Below are 20,890 nucleotides of genomic sequence, written 5' to 3' on the forward strand. Positions count from 1 at the left end.
AACAGGCAGAATGAGAGTTTGGGAATAAAATGTCTTGCGCATTATGCGATGTCGCTTTCCTCGCTTCCTCTCGCACCGATACCTTAACGCACTGGCGTTTTCGCACTTAACGTTGTATGAAAGGTACGCTAGAGCGCTCTCAGAGGGAGCCTACCAGATCCGTACGCAAGCCCCAGCGTTAGCATTTTGTAAAAGGAACGGCAAGTGTACGCGCACTTCCGCGGCGTCGAGGCACGCGATCGCTCCGTCTGCAGCTTACCGGCGTCGTCGGTGAACCGCGACCACGAGAGCGGCGCTCACGTGCGGGCTCGCGGATGGTGCGCGTTGGTTCGCGGTCTGCCCGGCCCTTCCGAGGGACTCGGCCGAAACCACGGGCCTTGCACCCGAGGCGAGGGCAGACTCGAGACGCGGCGGCCTTGCAGCCTCGCGCCTCGTCCGGCCCGGGGCGCGGCGAGCGTAGGAGCCCAGTTTAGACGGCGGACGCGAATAGCCGCAGCCCGTCTCGCAGCGGGACGGTGCCGAGCGGAAGGGGGGCGAAGAAGCATGGCGCCGGCGAATTTGGTGGTGCTGCTACTGCTTGCCGTACTGTGGACGGCGGGCGGCTCGCAGGCGGCCTTCCCGGAGGTGATCAAGATCGGTGAGTGCGTGTGTGTCATGTTTGCATGGTTGTGCCCTCTGGCCGCTCGGCGCCAGGAGAGATTTCGTCGATGGAAGCAGTTCGTTCTTCTGTCTTGACCGCACGACATTCCAGATATCACGTGCGAAACGCGAATGTGCATGGGCAGGGAAAAAATGTGGAAATGTTGAGAATCTAGCATCAGAATGAACGGAGATTTATTTGAGTGGGAAATACACCAAGCGGAAATATGGAGTTCTCCGTAAAGAGAAGGACTTCTGCGTGCAAAAGCTGCTTATTTACACGACGAACCGTGGCTGACCTCGAAATGCCCGGAAGGTACGGTGAATTTTAGGCGAATATTAAAAAAAAAAAAAAACAAGTTGCCTCTTTGCTGCCGCATCGCACGGCCCCAGGTGCGATACCATTGTACCGTGCATCCGACTCGGAAAGGTTACGGCTGCCACCGTGTTTCAAAGGAAATACGTTAGCGCACAGAAGGTCGGTAGATTGACCAGACAATGCGAGTCGTGATGGTGATGATACCACGTACCATCACAATGCTTTGCAACCATCGGGCCGCATCGCAAATCCAGCATTCGCATTTTGTGTTCACACTGACGATCGTAGGCACGGATACTGACGACAGCGAACGCGTGAGTGGGAACGAAGCTTGGCTCATGTCACCATTTCGCATTAGCAGTCACTCTCTTCCGAGGCATGCGAAATTTGGAAATTTTGCATTTATTTGTACATTTACATTTACGCACTGTTATTTGCCTCACCATGTAACCTTTACACTATGTAATACACTCCCCACAGCGCCTTCAGTGTTATTGTGAAATAAATAAATAAATAAATAAATAAATAAATAAATAAATAAATAAATAAATAAATAAATAAATAAATACTTGACATATTCTAATCCAACTAGAAGAATGCACCTATTTAATCGAACTACAGTGACAGCTTTCACTAGCTTTTAGGACCAGCTGCTATGTAATATACGGTTTGTAGTAAAAACGGTGTCACAATGGCGCATGCAGAAAGAATTTTCGAAATATTTTACTTTTTTCGGAACCATGCGGTTCTTAGCCGTACGGTCCTTTGTTAATGTAATAGTAAAATCCAATAGTGTCGTATAGTACAAATAAATGACTGGTGTTATTCCATCACATCTCGGTGACGGTAACACTAGGTGCCCAAAAAATGATAACCAACCATCTCAACGCTCTAATGGCAGCAGGGTTTGAATTTTCCCAGAATTCACTATTTAAATATTGTCAGAGTTCAGCCGAGCTGAACGCCGAGAAGCCTTGGGCACTTGCTGCTCAATTGTGACGTTAAAACGGAACCGCAATGGTAATTGACTGAGCGCTGTATCAAAAACTTTAAAAATGGCACTTTTATTTTCTGGCCTTTTTATACCCCTGAGCTGAATTTGGGCCTCAAACTACACTGCGAGAGGATTTGCTATGCTAATTAAGTTATTAGTTTCAACGCAACTTGTGCCTTAAGGTGTCCTTCCTTCAACGTGTACTCAGATCTGAGTACACAAGTACTTTCGTGTTTTTCGCTATCACATTGTTGCTTTCACTGCATGTAAATTGAAGCACCCTGCGTTATACGTCAATTTTATACGACGGGTGCAGGCTGTAGACGTGAGGTTAACCTCATATTGGGAAGCTCTTCTTCCCCCTCCTCCTTCGCACACAAACAAAACATAAACAAACGTGGTGTTCTTCATCCGGTGTCCCCAAATGTGTCGTGACTTGGAAAGGCCGCCCTACTCGCACTCCAATTAAAGGACCTCGGGGCAACCTCAAAAAATAGTCGGGGTGTATTCGTTTTCTGTTGCATTGTTCTTGCCCCTCATGCCGCTTCAGTGGCTTTTTACTGCTCAGTGCAAGGTCAGTGGCTCAATTCATGGTCACGACACTTGCGTTCCGACGACGGGGGCTGAATGCAAAAAAGGCAAAAAAAAAAACAAAAAAAAAAGAAACGCTCCGCTATCGAGCACTCGATAGAGCATCGAAATTATCCCAGAGCTCTCCAATGCCGCCCCTCTCGAAGCCCGTATGTTGCACTGCGACTTCAAAAGATATCACTCCTTCTTTACCTTGCAAGACTATGAACGCCGGGGCAAGGGGGAGCGGGGAGGACTGCGTAGCGTTATTTGCATTAAAGAAACAAAAGTCGCTATGATAGCTAGAAAAAAAATTCCGACGTGGACTATCTCAGAATGACTGTCGACGTTGATCTCATTAGTACAGAAGCAATGAAGTGACACATCCTGTGGTCAACGCCGAAACGCGTCATGTATGAGGCATGCACTGCAGCAGGGCTTCTCTATCGCGCTTCCCTCTTTACACGCTGCTCCGACTAACGGAGCCGCAGCGAAGTCCGCGCTTGGCGCGTGTCTGGAAACAGATATTCAGGCAAGGCTGTGTGAATGCATATGACGTTTGTTTGAATACATATGGTACGGGTTCGATTCCGTCCAGCACCAGAGAAATTGCAAAGGACTTTTTTTTCTTTAAACAGCTACACATGCTCACTATCACATACCCAGCGACCCACGTTGCGGCGAAAGAGGTTGGTTTCGGACCCGGTTCCCTCAGCACAGCAGCCCGATGCTCCACCCATTAGCTCTTGGACGTGAAAGAGTTCAGATAAGGACAGAAAGACATACCGAACGCTGGGTGACGTTCCCAGAGAACGCTAACCACATTAAAATAAAAGCATGTTTAAGGTAGGATAACTGGAGGAACCGCTACTGAGACCTGCCCGTGCATTCAGGGTGACCTCGCTGGCCGCTGCGATGTTCTGCCACGCAGGTGCTCTGCTGGCGGGCGACGACGATGCGCTGGCCGAAAGTGCCCTGCGCTACGCCGTGGACCGCGTCAACACGGACCCGGTGCTGCTTCCCGACGCAAAGCTGTCTTTGCAGGTGGAGCGGCTCGACGGGAACGCTGGCACGCTGCAAGCGTACCGCAAAGGTGAGCACACCGCGACCACGGTGCCCCGCACTTGGCAAAAGGTGTATGCACTGAAGCAGTGCAGAAGGAACGAGGACTGCACAGAAGCTAGCCGTGTGGAACAGACGTTCACTGCCGATGAAACTTACGTGAAGGCAGGTGCAATGTACCGGGTTGGAGAACGGTCACCGTCACTAGGGCATATAGTGCGCAAGTTGGGGCTTGAAAAATACTTGAAATGCTTAATGCCCAAACTCCTGCGTTTAAACTGACAAGATACTAATGCATTGTTTATTTTTAGGGGAGTAAAATAACAAGAACAAAAGCCTGATCACAAGTGGTCATCCAGATGACTAACTTTGCATCCTGCGGCCTACGGGAATATAGTGACGTGTTCCGCCTCAGAATACTGTCCGCCGATTTCCGTTTCACTACTCATCTTTCTCTCTTCCTATCTCCTTACACTCATTTTCTTTTTACTTCCGTGTCGGGCAGCAAAAGGAACTTTTTTTTCCTGTTAAACCTCCATGCCTTTCTTTTACCGAAATATCGTCACTGTGTGCAAACAAGTCCACGCCTTCGAGCACATCATTCCTTTGGCAGAGCGAATAACTTTTTAGCAGCGTTTGACTATTCGCATATATTGACGATCACTGTCGATGGTTTCTGCAGCCTTTTTCTTTCTCTTTCTCTGTTTTTACTGGCAAAGCACCAGCCTTTCCAATTACTTGTCCATAGCTGCTTCCCTGTGTTCTCACATATCGTGTAATAACATGGATAGTTGGGATATGGTTGGTATTTCATTATTCAAAAAAGAAAAGTTCAGCGGAGGAACGATGAGACACGAAAAGGGGCTATTATATACCGTTGTTTTCTTACAATGCCATGAAATTAATTTGTTGTGTAATGGCGCACCTGTATTTTAGGTAAATATGGTGCAATAGCAACTAACTGGAGAGCTTGGCACACTCTCTCCATGCTTACCTTACTTGCGGCGTTGTCGTCATGCCGTCACACACACACACACACACACACACACACACACACACACACACACACACACACACACACACACACACACACACACACACACGCACACGCACACGCACACGCACACGCACACACACACACACACACACACACACACACACACACACAAAATATATATATTAGTTGTCGTCATGCCGACCTTGGCAAGCAAATGCCATAACAAAGCAAGATGATATCGGAGTCTGTGGTATTTATCCGAAGCGACGAAAATCTCAGAAGTGTCACTACAGGCGTTAAATAAGTATCACTTCGGGAATAGGGTCCGTCGCTACGTTGCTCGAATGCTATTCGCCTTATCGTCGACAGCCATCGTGAGCTGAGTTCTGCCGTAATTTTTAAAGAACCGCCGTTTTATGCATTGAATCTGAAAAGTAACTGGGACGCGCATTGTATTTTGTCGCAAACTTTGCTAATGAACGTATCGAAATTGGCGTTACCCTGAAAAAATAGTTTCGTGTGGATACGCCTTGCGAACTCACCAGCTACAATTCGTAAATTGCTATATGGGCCGTAAATAATATTTTTTGACAATTAGATATGCATTTTGATTTCTCACGCAAGTAATATCCGCCCTTTTGAGTAAGCCAGCTCAACGACTAGAATTATGCTACCGCCGCAGACAATTTAAAAGAATTCTGCGGTGTATAAAAAAAGAAGTGCCGCTATATATCCATCTAAAGCAGCCCGTGATGTCAAGCTGGACTAATGAATAGATGTGGTGTTACTGGTAGCGGTGAATATTGTAAATGGCGACGCACAACATCGCCAAAACTAGAAAGATGCTGGAATGTCGCGAACATTCGTTTAGTAGGAGTTGCTGTGAGTTTATGTGTGGAAACGTGAGCTTAAACAGGTATTTGAACTTTATCATTGTGGAAGTAATACACATGTTATTCAATAGACACTTCACTTGTAACTTGAAAAGAAGCCAAATCATTAAGAAAACAGGGGCTAAAAGGAAGAAGTAAGCACTTTACATACTGTTGAATTGACACTAACCACTTGCATAAACTATTCAAGTGGCTTGGAGTTAAAAATAGATCCCCTTGAGTTATATATATTTCTGTTGTTGTCTTTTGTGCATTGTTCTTATCATTGTACACAAAATAAGAAGGTATGTATGCCATTCTTGCTAACAGTAATAAAAATTTAATTCAACAAGGTCACATTAAAGATTTCATAATAGCTGTAGCAAATCACCGATGTGGTGCACTGAAACTGCGTTGAAAAGCGAGACGGAAACTTTCCATTAGTCCTCAAAGAGTAGAATCCAAAAATAGTACTTTGAGTTTTTGCAATAGCTACCGGTGGCCAAGTTGTCAGGCAAGTTGCATTCACTTTTCTCAAGATCTGTTATTTTCATCGGAAACAAAAAATTAAAACCTCAAATACGGTCGCTGCTCACTGACGTGTTTCGGATGGTGCAACCCCAGCACCAGTCAATGTACTACTACTTGCTGTGCCACAATGGTCCAGCCCCTGGCATATTCGGACTCCCGAAACTTTTCTTAGAGCATCTTCTTGCTCTAAGAAAAGTTGTACTAGTAGCAGCTGGAATCTCGAAGCTAAATCTGGTTTGTTTGCTTCGAGATACAGCACAGAGTTCGCAACATATTTAGAGACGACAAGACACTGACGTCTTTCTATCATAAATAAAGATTGCAACTTATAATTTGGAGAGCCAGATATCAACACGCGACCTAGTTCAAGAACGGGCCTTGCATAGGCGCCAGAGATGTGAAGTCGGGTATCTCTACGCATACAAAACTTCCTGTTGCATTTTCTCTTCAACCGGTCATGAGGAATTTCACCATTTCTCGCAATGTTTCTTTTTTTTTATATAAGACGCCAATCTATGCCAGGGTCGCGACTCCCAGGCACCTTATAGTATCTACCTGCGGAATTAGTTGGTCCTGAAACACAAGTGATAACGAAACCAATTAATGTGAAGGGAAAATAAGAAGGGGCACTCTTCTTAATGTTAGGGACGTTAATGTTAATAAGTATATTAAACAATTATGGGGAAGGTACTGAACCCTCAGGTATGCCTCTGCTTTGGGGAACTACTCAGAATAATGTTTTTCATATGTGCAGAAAAATGTTCTTCCGTGCAAGAAATCCATCATCCAAGCAATGATATACGATGGAGGGCTTAAGGCAGGAAGTTTATTCAGCAGAATGTTGTACTATACGCTGTCATAAGTTTTTGTAACATAAAATGTTGCGAGGGCCATAAGGTTTCTCCCAGCCAACCGCATTTTGCTTTCTAAATCAACATGCGCGGACTCAGTCTTATTGAATTGAATGCGAGAGATCTTTGTGTTTGTCTACATGACGCATATCGGATGTGGCAATATATATATATATATATATATATATATATATATATATATATATATATAATGTGTGTGTGTTAGAGAGAGAGAACAAGGAGAAAGAAACCAAGAGGGCCCAATTATTAGTCTTATCATAAGAAGCCAACAAAAAAAGACATCAATGACATTGTAGGGTTATTTAATTTTCCCCTATGCCCCTTATCATCGCTCTCTATATGGTCCTTGGCGTAATTATTTGTTGGCTTTTTACCATATATATGTAGTGCAACTGACGGTGGTCTGCCCCGGATTACCGTCTGTCGCACTTCGCTCCTGGAAGAGGTAGGACGTGTGCCGAGTGAGTTCTTGAACAACGCTTAACAATGTGGTGAACGTGGCTTAAATCGTGGATCCAGGACGTCAAAGAGGTGAGACATAACGCTAACGCGCTTCTCTCGCATTTACTGTTAAATCGCCGTTGAAATTTTTTATCTTTTGTTTGTTCTACCATCCCGAATGTGGTATTGAGTTCAACTGATTGCGCTGTTCACTTTGTATTCCTTTCCTATTTTATTAAAATTTTCGAATGATATTGAGTGGTTCCTATTGTCGACGTTCTTGTCATTTTAATACGTAATTTAGCCTTTCGAAATCACATATTCTTATCAGTCCCGAAAATTGAGTTCCTATAAAAGAATGGGTGCCACGGGAAGGAAAGTGCAGTCGAGTACGGCAGAAAATTAGCTGGGGTGGTGAAATTATAAAATTTGCAGGCGCAAGTTGGCATCAGGTCCCTGGCAAAGGCCTTCGTCCTGCAGTGGACATAAATATAGACTGACGATGATAATGATCACGATGATGTTCATCATATTTATCACTAGAAATAGTTCATCCAATAATTGGGCAATCCTCCATAGCGGGTATGAGCCACATATTTATTGGACAACAACGGCAACAAAGGCAAACGACTTTTGAGTCCAGCGATGGGAACGTTTACACATCCATTCGGAATTTCATTTTACGTTATGTGAAGTTTAATTGCTAGACTATACCATGAATATGTTCTTTTGGCAAATTTTAGGTTTGATTCGTATTGCCCTTATCTGTTTGTATTTATTTCTTCATATTAATTATTGTATACTTGCCATGTAATGGTTCTCTGGTTTTTAAACATCCTATGCTCGACAAGTGCTTGGTTTCTTTTGCATACTATATGTATAACATATTCTAATACCTTGGGCTGCCCAACTCTTGGCAAATCCCCAAGAGTGGGTACGTGCCATCGATTCACACACAAGTCTCCACATCTCCTGCAAGATGCAGCCCGCGACGCGCCCCGCCGACCGGCCCTCCGAGATGCTGTACGTGGTGATATCGCTGGCCGCTAGCGTGCTTATCGTGGGCATCTGCATGGGAAGCGCTCTGGTGACGAAACCCAAGGACGTGCGCCCCGACACGGCCATCTGGATACTGCCCCTGACTGTCCCGCCGAACAGCAACAGCACCAAGGAACCGCCCCGCTCGTTGGTCGACCGGGAGAACATCGCGGACGAAGACGAGCTGGAAGAGATCGACCGGCACATGTGGGCCAGAACCGCTGGCTGAACGTCACCGGGACACACGTGCGGTGCGAGGTGAACGAGCACCCGACTGGCCGTCCCGAATTCGTAACTTCCGTGTATATTGTGTCACTGTGCTGCTTTTGCACTGTCGGCGAAGTTCGGATAGTGAGCGTTTTCTTTTTTTTTTTTACCCCTGTCTCCGTCTCTCATTTTGGCTCCAATAATGGAAGGAAATCATCCGCTGCAGTTGTCTGTAGCCACTCGGCCCTAGATGAACGTCAGTGGCAACCGCGTGCCCCGAACAGCGAAAAGAGCGCCGACAAAATGCTCAGTCGTCCTGCCTCTCGAAGACGACCTTGCGACTCCACCTCAATTTTCCCGAGCTATTCCATTCCTCTTATTGTTTATTTGTTATGTCGAAGTGACCGACGAGAGACCATACCGAAATACGTACCAGCGCCACCGTCCTTTATGCGGAAGCATGTTTCCGAGAGGATGGACCTACTGGAACATTGGTTATGATCCGGTTGTCTCGAGTTTTCAATACCTCTTCGCTTTTTCGTTGCTTTGTTCTTTCTTTTTGCTGTCAGCGGACATAACGTGGTCTAGCTGCCGCTACGAAAACGACCCATGCCTTGTCCGAGCCTGTAGTTGTGCATTTAATTTTTGACGTGCTCGTCGCTTTGCACTAGTCTCAAATATGGCTGTACATAGTGAACTGTCTTTAAGTTGGTTCTCTCTACATTCTTACACAATCAGAGCAAAGACTGACGTTTTTTAGAGCGCGGATTTTAGGCGCCAGTCCCTGGCTTGAGCGTCGGCGTCCCTAGGCGTCCCTCGACGCAAACGCGCGAACGCGCTCGTGCCACTGCTCGTGCGTTCGTCATCGTCGTCGTCATCCACAGCTGGCTCCGATGCCGCTCATCATGCCAGCGGTCCCATACTGCTCCTCGCGCTCGTGCCATGGCTTGCGCCTTTGTCGTCGTCTTCCTACCCACTTGGCTCCGGTGCCGTTCGATCCATCGTTCTTAGACATGCGTTGGTTCGATCATCATGCCAGCGTTCCCATACCGTCCTCAACGCGCGGGGACTGCTTCGTCCTACCCCCCCCCCACCACCCCGGTACCTGCGTGTAGGGTGAGGCGGGCGCCCCAGTTCGGTGGAATATTAAAGTTTTCGATCAATCAATCCGATACTGCTCCTCCCTCTGCGAAGGCACTGACGGCACTGACCCACTGCCAGCCGGTGCATGCAGCGATGTTGGTCTCGTATTCTTTGCTCAATGTATCGCGAAATGAAGACATGTATACAGCTGCGCTCAACTTTCGCATGAGGGAGTATCGTAATCGTCCGCTTTCCCACTGCGAATGCTAACGCATTAATATCGCTCAGCCCCCCTGATCTGTAGGAGTAGGTCGACACCGCGGTGAGTCAGAGACAAGACGAAAGGGCGTGTCTCATAGGCGGAAAGTTTTCATTTTTTCATTTCCACCTTTATGAACCTGAAGGCAGGACCGTCTATTGATGCCGCGGATTTTGTACATCACCTCTAGGCGCATTATTGAACTACTGAAATTTCAGGTCCATAACAGCGTCGCTCGAGCGTGGGTAACAACTTTCATATCCCAGGAGGCCGACAGTGTGAGTTCACCAGAGCTCGAGGATTCTCTTGTTCAACAATTGCGGTAGGCGCACACGTCCACGTGGATAGCCTGCCGGTTATTGAAGGCGTGGCGAAGCACGTAAGTTGCTTGGGAGATTAGCGCTTGCATGAAAAACTGGCCCTACTTTCTCCTGCATGATAAGTGGAAATCTTATCACATATACGAGAATATTTCTTAAAGCCTTCAACACCTCAAGCTTCGAGCATATTGGAAAATGCAGCACACTATTCTGAACATGTAGTTATCCTCTCTTTGCTAAAGCTCTTGAGAGGAGCTTCTTTCCTCAAAATATTGAGACCTGATACTCTCTTCCTCATTCTGTCGTTCAAGGTGGCACTTTTAATGAGGCATCCTAGGAATATTTGCTTCAATACACGTGAAACTGTTGTGCGCGCGATTCACTTTCCATTTTTCGCCTGATATCAGTACGTTCTTGATCGCCTCAATATTTTCGCCCGCTATTGGGTGTCATATAGTTGATGACAATCTCCGTACTTTCTGATATTATTCCATACTGTCTGGCTTGCTTTAACAGCGACGCCGTATATGGCTAGGGATCCATGTATTTTTCGTGTCCTTGCGACAACAACACGAAATGTGAGTGTGGGCTGATCACGGAGACGATGTAATACCGGGCCGACCCGTGGCAGAGGTTTCAAGCATTCTGCCCCTAATAATAATAATAGTAATAACAAATGAAATGTACCCCCCCCCCCCAGATGAAGATTTCCTTATATCTTTTGTCTTTGTGGGTCAACAATAAAAAAGCGTGAGCGTGGGCCAATGCCGGAGATAACGCATACTGGGCCGACCCTCGGCGGAGGTGGATAAATATGCATTGTTTAAAGTCGATGGGTATATGGAATCGTTTGCGAGCAGCACATGGACTCATGAGCAGGAGGCGTTGCCATTCGTATACGCGAAGGACAAATGTACGTACGACCGTACACCCTTGACTCGCAAGATCACAATTCCACCGACTGTTCGGATGTCTGTGCCGTACAAACAAAATACGAAATTGTGATATCCCAGTGGATATCAGGCGCACCTAAGTGTGATATCGATAAGTTCATGACTGCGCACTTTGCAAGGGTTAGCCGTGATGACACAACCGTTGGGATCATCGTTGGAGACTTCAATGTGAAGATTTCAAAACCAGACAAGAAATGGTTCAGTGAGTTTGAGCTAGAAAAGTTTGGTTTCAATACCACACCAATTCAAGTCACTGAACTACTCAACAACGGGTGTATAGATTTAACTTTGGCCAAGAATCTGTCTAAGGTTGTAGCCGAACCAATCAGTGTATATCACAATAATCACAAAGCTATCGTCACTATCATAACCAAATGATGAACACAAATATATGTAACCTTGTCTAAGCCCGAAGAAAGGAAAGCGAAGGGCCTGTTTTTTTATTAATCATATCACAAGGCGCCAACCAACAAAGACGCTAAGGACCTCATAGGGGACATTGCTTGTACTTACTAATTGAATTAAAGAAATGATAAATTATTGGAAGTTAAAGAGGATAAAAAAAATTAGCCGACGATTACGCTTCTTGGTAATGCGATCTTTGAGCGCAGCTGCTACCTCATTTCAACAACAGGCAACCGCATACAGAACAAGCAGTGCCTAACGGCGGTGGTTCTGCGTTTCGGATTGGGCAGCATACACCGCGATCCGCCGCTATCGAGACGGCGCTCCGGCGACGCGCCATCGCGCCATCTTATGTCCCCCCTCTCCGCAGCGGGTCACCGCCGCGGAGACGGGGGGACAGTAGCAATTATTATTTAATGTTTCTCCTGAGGTGGGATGAGGAAACGGGTGGAGAACGGGGGTATTGAGTAGAGGTCACACACTTATTCACTCACAGACAGGCCTCAGTGTCTCCGCACAAGGTTGGCGTGGGCAGTAGAAGTAAGGGGACCAAACGCTATAACTGTCTTTCGAGTCACCGCAACGGCACTGCACCAGGTAAGAGGAGGTATAGGGCAAGAGTGGAGGCGGGAAAAGGACAGCCAGACGGAAGCACTGCCAAAGGCGACAAATGCCACTGAGGAACGCGCCCCGCAAATGGAGAAGCGAGACACACGACTGAGAGCCGTGCAGCCACGCGAATCGGAGGCGGAGGAGCGCAGAGCCGTGGATCACGCGTGAAGTAGTGTTCCTGTATATATACAGGAACACAAGCGCGAAGCGGCAAGGTGCGCCCGCCGCCTGCACCGCCGCAGTGCCGCGACAGCAGGAGAAGGAACGGCCAGAGCAGAGTGGACGGTAGCGGCGAGAGTTACCGCAGCAGCGCTCCGCGGAGGAAGGGGGCGAGAGGATAGGCGACAACACGTGATCCGACTTTGCAGGACGAAGGGAGAGCAAGACTCGCGGCGCGCGCGAGAGAGAGCAGCAGGAGCGCGCGCAGCTAGAGCAGCGCGCGGATGATGACCTTGGCTACGGCGAGGCCGACAAGCGATGCGAAACGCGGGAAGGGGCGCCAAAGAGCGTCGCTCTAAAACAACTGGCCGCAGGTGGGGAGCAATCCCACGTCTTCGCATGCGAGCAAAGAGCAAGAAGTACCACGCTTCCATGGCTTCCAAAGTGATATAAACAAATTTTACGAACAAGTTACATATAATTATTTAAGTGAACGCTGAGTCGCAGGCACAACATTGTAAATGATGTATGGCGTAACAATAATGTGAATGCGACAAGCCAACCCACTGCATGATGACGCGAACAGTTACTAAAAAAAAGTTAGCGGCATGTTTTACCCGCACTAAATGTGTAGTGCACTGCGATGAATTTAACAGAGTCTGGCTTGTAAAAGCTATAAAAACCTTCGTGCAACTTTGCCTACAAGTATTAAGAGAAGTGCAGTACTTGCATCGCGAAGAATAGCGTGTTTCGAAGGAGTGAAGTCTTTTCTTCCGATGTTGTGCAGTCATTGTTCTCGGGGCACAACGCCCCGTCTCCGTTTCCCTCTGTGGATTGCAAACAACGCTAGTCCTCCTTCCAGCCCTCTGCTGCATTGAAAACCGCAGCAGCCAAGGCATTCTTCCGGCAAACGAAGCCCACTCGCCGAACGCACGTGCGCTATGACAGCGCGAAGAACATGTGGCGAGCGAATGACGACCGAAAAAAAAAAGAATAGGGAAACCAAGTTTTGCGCAGACTGTGAAGTCTCCTTTACGTCATGGTCAGCTGATAGGGCGATTTTGTGCGCGGCAGCCAATCAGTGCGCGGGAAGCGCCGGCGCGGCGATAGCGAAGCAGTAAGAGATGAGGACATCGGAGCGGGTGAGAGTTTCGCGGCAAGGGTTCAAGAGTGCCGCTACTTTCCAGAATAAAAGGGTTTTAGTATCAGCTATGTGTCTCAAGTCAGCTATGTGATACCTATTGATTCAACATAGATGTGAAAACATTTATTCTGTAGTTTGTCGACATCTCAGGGAATGTCCACAGGTCTAGCGAGCAGGATGTTGGCGCCAGGTAACATTGTCACGTAGTTGCAATGCAGTCCCAAAGCAGATGCCTTATATGTGACCTTGAAATAAAGCTTTTTTTAGCTTACCTTCCCTGACTTTGCTGATGGTGGCTACTAATGCCGTATTGCCGAATAGCTCACGCGCAGCAAATGAGAGTACGATGGTCAAACCTTTAGGCCACATTCTTTTTTCTTCTTTAATGACCATTAGGCCACAATCGGGGGTATACTCCTCTCGTGCCAACACGAAGTAGCCTTTTCGCATGATTGGCGCGTGCTTCAAATCACGCATCGCCTGAGCGTGGTGGCGCGAGAGCACGTGCACGTGAAAGCACCAGTTTCCATTTTGGTTGGCGACGATGGATAAAAACGGGGGAATAATAGTCAACCTTACGAATAATAGCTAACTTTTACCTTAACGAGCTACTATAGTGGATAATCTGACGGCGTCCCTGTGGGCGGCGTAATTCGGCGCCCCTGCCACAACATCCTCGTCCACGCAATTTGGTCCTTAAGTTCCTGCGAACTTAACCTGTGGCCTTAGCTTGCTATTGCCTTTAAAGTACCGTGGCTGCTGCTGCTTGCGGTTGTTTTGCCGAGTAGTTCACACACAGAAAATAATTTTTAAAAATATACGCAGAGCAAACGAACATGTTCACACACACACACGCACACGCACACACGCACACGCACACACGCACACACACACACACGCACACACACGCGCGCACACGCACGCACACGCACACACGCACACACACACACACGCACACACACGCGCGCACACGCACGCACACGCACACACGCACACACACACGCACACGCACACGCACACACACACGCACACACACACGCACACACGCACGCACACACGCACGCACACACGCACACACGCACGCACACACGCACGCATACACGCACGCACGCACGCACACACGCACGCACACACGCACACACGCACGCACACACGCACACACGCACGCACACACGCACGCACACACGCACACACACACACACACACACACACACACACGCACACACACACGCACACACACACACACGCGCCGATCGAAACGCGGCCGCCGTGGCCGGGATTCAATCCCGCGACCTCGTGCTTAGCTGTCCAGCGTAATAGCCACTAAGCAACCGTGGCAGGTGCGAAGCTTTCGTGAAGCCTTTATTCAAAGGCTATAAAATTAAATGCGATGAGTGCAGTTGCCTTCATCGTGATACTAAGCGATGTGCAATCCCATGCAATGCTTATACTTACGCACCGCACAGGCCGCTACTTTTGCTATTTATTGCTGCGCAACCACGTCACATTCGTGCATGGCCTGAATCAGGGGTCCAAAACCGATTGTCGGGTGAATCCAGCTTAGCTTAGCTTCCGAAGTGCCGCAACCATTACGCATGGCTGCGGCAGAAGAGAGAAGGCCTCGCCAGTTGGGAAGGGAACCTTCAAACGCCCACCAACAGAGCTAGAGTGCTTGCGAGGCTATGCCGTACAGAGTCAGGGAAATTTCACCCACCTTTTGCCCTTCGTCGAAGCGGTCATATGGACGATAGCGTAAGACGCAATAAAGATACAGGCTGCTGTTGTCCAAACTGCTTGGAATAAAAAAAAAATTAATAAAAGTGTTTTTTTTTTAAACTTAGGTACTGAAAATTTTGCCTTTAAAAGTTGTTTATGAATTATAAACCTTACATATGCTGTAGCTCAGGGCATTTTATTGCTCCCCCATAAGAGAAGTAGAGACTGAGGAAATGGAATCTCGACAGAACGCGTCGCCTAGGCAGCTTTGCGCAGAGGCTGTGTCGCATCCAATGAAGTATTACTGAGGAGCGACTATTGCTAGTTGAAAACTTTTCCCAATGCCCCGCCTGGACGATGTGAAATGCCGTCGGCCGTAACAATTTTTGGATGGCCCTCGCGGGCATGTGACTGAACACAAAGAAAGATTCATTGCACAGTGAGGACTGCGCAAGCAGCGATCCAGTGGCCGTCGGCGTTCGCATGAATGCTGACGCATTGAGACTTTGGGCGACGGCGTCTGGCACGAGGTCACGCTGAAGTCTCTACGGATTCGTGAAATAGCGCCAAGGAGTAGTGACATCCTTCGAAGATTCGCCATACCAGCCGCCCCGTTCCTACTCTCACCCATTGCTGTCACGCGAGAGCGTACGCCTGTCTTCGTTAACATTCTCACTGCGCCGCCATTTCCGTAGCAAAAGCGTTAATGAGCTTTCGCGAGGTCGTGTCGTGTGCGGTGCGTTTTGCACACGTCGCGATTTCGAATTACTGCGATAGTAACTGTATGGGTCCTCAAGGGACGTTCACGCCGTCGGCGCCGCCGCGATGCTGTCACGGTATTGACGGTGCACGTGCTGTATGGTTAGAAGGCCTTCGGAGACGTTAGGGACGCGCGCAGGGCGTTTGAATGCAAAATGACCAAGCCAATCTGGAAGTACACTCGTGCCCAGCTTCTGCATCTTGAGGAATGCAGCGTTCTGCTTTTCACTTTTGGCGCGTGCTTGGCACGCATGGACACTGGCGTTCGTGCTGAACAGCTCTGTATATATATATATATATATATATATATATATATATATATATATATATATATATATATATATATATATATATATATATATATATATATATATATATATATATATATATATATATATATATATACTGTATATATATACTATACTATATATACTATATATACCCCGCCGTGGTACATGTGCAGTGATCGGAGCGGAGCGGACAATGCACTTAAAAACTACGAACACTGACGGTTTTCCTTCTCTCTCATATTATGCATCATTGACGTACTGCGCCTACAACGCCGGTGGCGATGCGCTCTGTGCTTGTCTAGCGCTGGCAGAGGAGCGCTCAAGGGTTATGACTGTCTGCAGGCAACAGGGCCGACCTGTTGCAACACCCAGCGACTTGCTGTTTGGTCCGGTAGCGCCATTAACGCGTCGAATGTTGTCCAGCAGTATTGCGCGGGTGATGGTGGTGACACCGAAGCGACTTTGAGGGCGTAATTAACGTGGCCATAAATTTGGCAGTCGACGGTGGTGACTGCGTCGAGCAGCAAATGTACGCTGCTAATTGCGTTCGTGCTCACGGTAGGGGTGCTTGCCCGCGCGCCAGCGTGATGACCAGTACCGAGACGCCACGGTTCTTAGTTGGCAATGTGTTCGTCGGTCGCGTCCACGGGTGGACGCGATTTCACAGATTTTCCCATTTGAGACCTGACCCGCAGAGGTCTGACGCAGACCACGGGTTCGGCGCGAGCGGGCAGCGCCAGTGACGTTTGGTGCATCCGCGCTGCATTCCTATGCGATTCCGGGCCGTGGATCCCGACCAGCACGGCCGGTGGACCACGAGTTTCTTGATTGACGTGGCGGTCTCTTTGGCCTCGTGGCTGGATGCCGGTATCGAAGTTCGGAAGTTCGAAACTTCTAATTCGATGAACTTGCAAAACCCAACAAACGAAACTGCTAGAACCCCAAGTCGGGTTTTTTTTTCTCTATTTATTGCAATCATTCCCTTCTGTAACGCCCTATGGGACGTGAAGGTATTCAAATAAATAAATAAATAAATAAATAAATAAATAAATAAATAAATAAATAGACTGCGTCGTATTTATTTATTTATTTATTTATTTATTTATTTGAATACCTTCACGTCCCATAGGGCGTTACAGAAGGGAATGATTGCAATAAATAGAGAAAAAAAAAACGCACACACACAAGGCACATATTAGGTGGCATATTTAGCGCATTTTCAAAGTCACTGGGGCCCGTAATAGATACAGGGAAGGTGGGCAAATGGTTCCAATCATTACAAGTTTGAGGACGGAAAGAAAGAAAGAAAGTGTTCATTAGTGTAACAACGAGGAACAAACACTTTATAACGATGGTCATACGAGATGATATGAATGAAGGGCGGGAAAGTAATTCTTGCTTAAGGCGAGGATTATGGTCGTAAATCTTATGAAATAAGAAGATACGTGTTATTTTCCTGCGTAAGGAAAGGGACGGGAGCCGTAACGCTGTTTTCATCGATGAAACACTGGAAAGATGGGAGTAGTTGGAAAAAATGAAGCGTGCGCTACCATTCTGTACAGATTCAAGGAGGCTAACAACACTTCCACTAAATGGATCCCACACAGCTGATATATATTCTAGTTTGGGACGAACAAAAGTTTTATAAAGAAAGAGTTTAAGAGAAGAAGGAGCCATTGAAAAATTAGGGCGCAGGTGCCCAAGCATGAGGTTAGCACTACTGACAATATAGTTAGTTAATGTGTGGTTGCGAAGACAGGCTAGAATTAATGTGGACCCCTAAGTATCTGTATGTAGTCCCTTCTTCGAGAGGGGAACCATTTATGTTATATTTACAATCGTTAGTGGAAAGTCTGCGAGAAATTTTGATTAGTTGCACTTCGTCACGTTGAGTTTCATTTTCCATATGTTACACCAACCAGAAATATTGTCAAGGTCAGTCTGTAGTACTGATGTGTCATTATGCCTAATAGAGGAGTTAATACAATCAGGTAAATCGTTTATGTAAATTAGAAATGAAGGGGCCCAAGGATAGAACCTTGGGGCACTCCTGAAAGGACAGGACAGAGACAGGAATCGTAGCCATTAACAGTTACAAATGGCCGTCGGTTTAACGAAAAGCTTTTTTTCCCAAGCAGGAATGTTAGGGTCAAGATTTAGTTTACTGAGCTTAAGATAAAGTAGTTCATCGCAGACAACGATAAAATCTTTAGAGAAATTTAAGAATACGCAATCAATATACAATCCCAAGTCTAGAGCTGCTCATTAGTCAACGAAATTACTTACGTTTCACAGCAGAATGTCTTCTTGAAACGATGCTGGCGTGATGTGAAAAAAGAATCAGCGCCAAGAAAGTTAACCAGGTAAGAATAAATGACATGTTCAAAGATCTTACAAAGGACGCTGGTCAATGATATTGGCCTGTAATTTAATGCAGAATAAGTGTCACCAGATTTAAACAACGGCACAATTTTGCCCACCTTCCGATCACAAGGCAAGACACCAGAATTTAAAGCCTCAGCGAAAAGTTCATAAAAAAAAAAGATGTGTAAGGGCCAAGTCGCCGTGCAAGGGCCAAATCGGCGGAGTCGCCGCTGGCCTTCCTTTTTTTGTCGGTTTCAACCGTCTTCCTCGGCTATTGCGACTCCAACTAGGCCTATGAAGCGGCGGGATTGCAGAAGGAAGCAAGCGGAAGCACGTACCGGAAGAGAGCGACGGCCAAGCTCATCCGGTCATTGCGGCAGCGATGATCGCATCCCACCCAAGATCCCACCCAAGATCCCAACAAAGATAAATAGAAAGCAAAGAGGACAGTTTACCAGTCTAACATATGGTTGTCTGCCCTGAACCGAGGCAGGGGAACACAGCAGAGTTAAAAGATAAAGAGAAGAGAAAGGAGTACAGAACGAAGAAACAAAGCTTTCAAATAAGGATGAGTTAGTTATTGCAGTAGATGTGACATCGATGCATCGAGATAATAACACTTTTTCTGGGCAAGATACCCGGCCAGCTACTGGCGTTTACGGTAGCCACAGAAATTATTCACTTTAATAGCCTAAAGCCAGATCTACACAGCCTCTTCACTTTAAATTATTGGTTTCATCACTACTTGAAACGCCAGATAGGATCACGAAGCTTACCTGGCAGAACTAATCACCAAAGCACTGAAAAGGACGCCAGCGAGGCCCTTAATTGAGGGCTTTAACATATTTTTCCATAAAAAAACTGCAGCAGATTCAACGAATTGGAATCTATATAAACACGCGGTTGTGATCATTGAATGACCGCACACATTGAAGCATGTTTCACGAGATACGATTTTCATCGCACCCAGACAGCGATTTCGGCCGCATGCGACAAAAATCGCAGGTAATTTTTTTTTGACGCGCTACGTTGCTAATTAAGCGACGTTTTTTTTTCTACATTGCCTGCGGGTGCTGATAGTACGTACTCATACATTTACGTGCCTTTCCGTTAGCACGAAAAGACATGACCTTCGGATGTCATCCCAATTTTCTGGTTTGTCAGGTACAAGCTACTCGCGGTATATGAAGGAACTACTTCCAATTATAAGGAACTACTTCGCCATAAACATCCCTGCCTTTCCCTGCTTATCTCTCTCTACCTCCGGTAGAAAACATGCAAGAATGTGGAAAGCAGGCAAACGTCTTGTTTTTATGAACAGTGGCTAACACATTACACAAAAGTAAATGAAAATCGTGCGCTGAAGTCAGCAGGTTGTTTCCCTTCCGGCGAATGATGGCATCTTTTCAAATGCGGATGGTTCTTCACATCCAAAGGTAATAAAATGTACAGAGGTATCACGAAGCATAGGGCGTGCCCGACAAGTCGAAGGCAAAATCGCTAATGAGTTTACAATTACATGTATTACTTGATAGAGTCATATAACCATATACTGCCATTATTGCTTCTATAAAGTTATAAAATAAGTATCATGCAACTTGCAAGATATGCAAAGATAGCATGACCTTTGTGTATCCAAATCATCTTCTTCATAGAGTGTGAAAGTCAGCTGCTTACTGTTTTATTCCATAGTGTGATTTAATGGCATTTCTGTGCAGATTCCCCAAAGTTCTATTCAGCCTAGCTCATGCGGACTCAGACCCGGCCCAATTTTCCACTCAGAGGAGCTTGCTCGAACTCATGTTCACCAAAATTCTACTCAGCGGAGCTTCTTCCGACTGATATTCGCGAAACTTCGATTCATACGAGTTTCTCCGACTGATGTTCGGCAGAATTCTGCTCAGCCGAGCTTGCTCCGAGTCATATTCACCAATATTCTATTCAGCCGAGCTTGCTACGACTCACATTCACTAAAATTATATTGATCCGAGCTTCCTATGACTCGTAGTCACCAAAATTTTACGCAGCCGAGCTTCCTCTGACTCATTTTCACCAGAACTCTACCCAGCCGAGCATGCTATGACTCATTTTCTATTCAGCCTAGCTTGCTTGAATTCATAATCACCAATATTCGGCTCGGCCGAGCTTGCTCGAACTCATATTTACCAAAATTCTACTCAGCCGAGCTTGCTCCGACTCATATTCAACTCATCCGAGCTTGCTCCGACTGATATTCGCCAAACATTTATTCATACGAGTTTCTCCGATTGATGTTCCCTAAAAT

At 46.7% G+C, this 20,890-nt stretch overlaps 1 protein-coding gene and 1 non-coding gene across 2 annotated transcripts in view; both read left to right on the forward strand.

The window, feature by feature from the left end:
• The first annotated feature begins 456 nt into the window (after positions 1-456).
• Positions 457-20,890, forward strand: part of LOC142584835 (glutamate receptor ionotropic, kainate 3-like) — an 87,990-nt gene continuing 67,556 nt past the window's right edge. The window contains exons 1-2 of the mRNA XM_075695129.1: positions 457-637; positions 3,454-3,615. Of these exons, the coding sequence (XP_075551244.1) occupies positions 544-637; positions 3,454-3,615 (256 nt within the window). The 5' untranslated portion in view covers positions 457-543. The remainder of the gene's footprint in view (positions 638-3,453; positions 3,616-20,890) is intronic.
• Positions 15,458-15,598, forward strand: LOC142586468 (U4 spliceosomal RNA). Its single transcript, XR_012829231.1, has one exon. It is a non-coding gene; the product is annotated as a U4 spliceosomal RNA (small nuclear RNA).

Source organism: Dermacentor variabilis, chromosome 6 (assembly GCF_050947875.1).
Source record: "Dermacentor variabilis isolate Ectoservices chromosome 6, ASM5094787v1, whole genome shotgun sequence".
NCBI lineage: Eukaryota > Metazoa > Arthropoda > Arachnida > Ixodida > Ixodidae > Dermacentor > Dermacentor variabilis.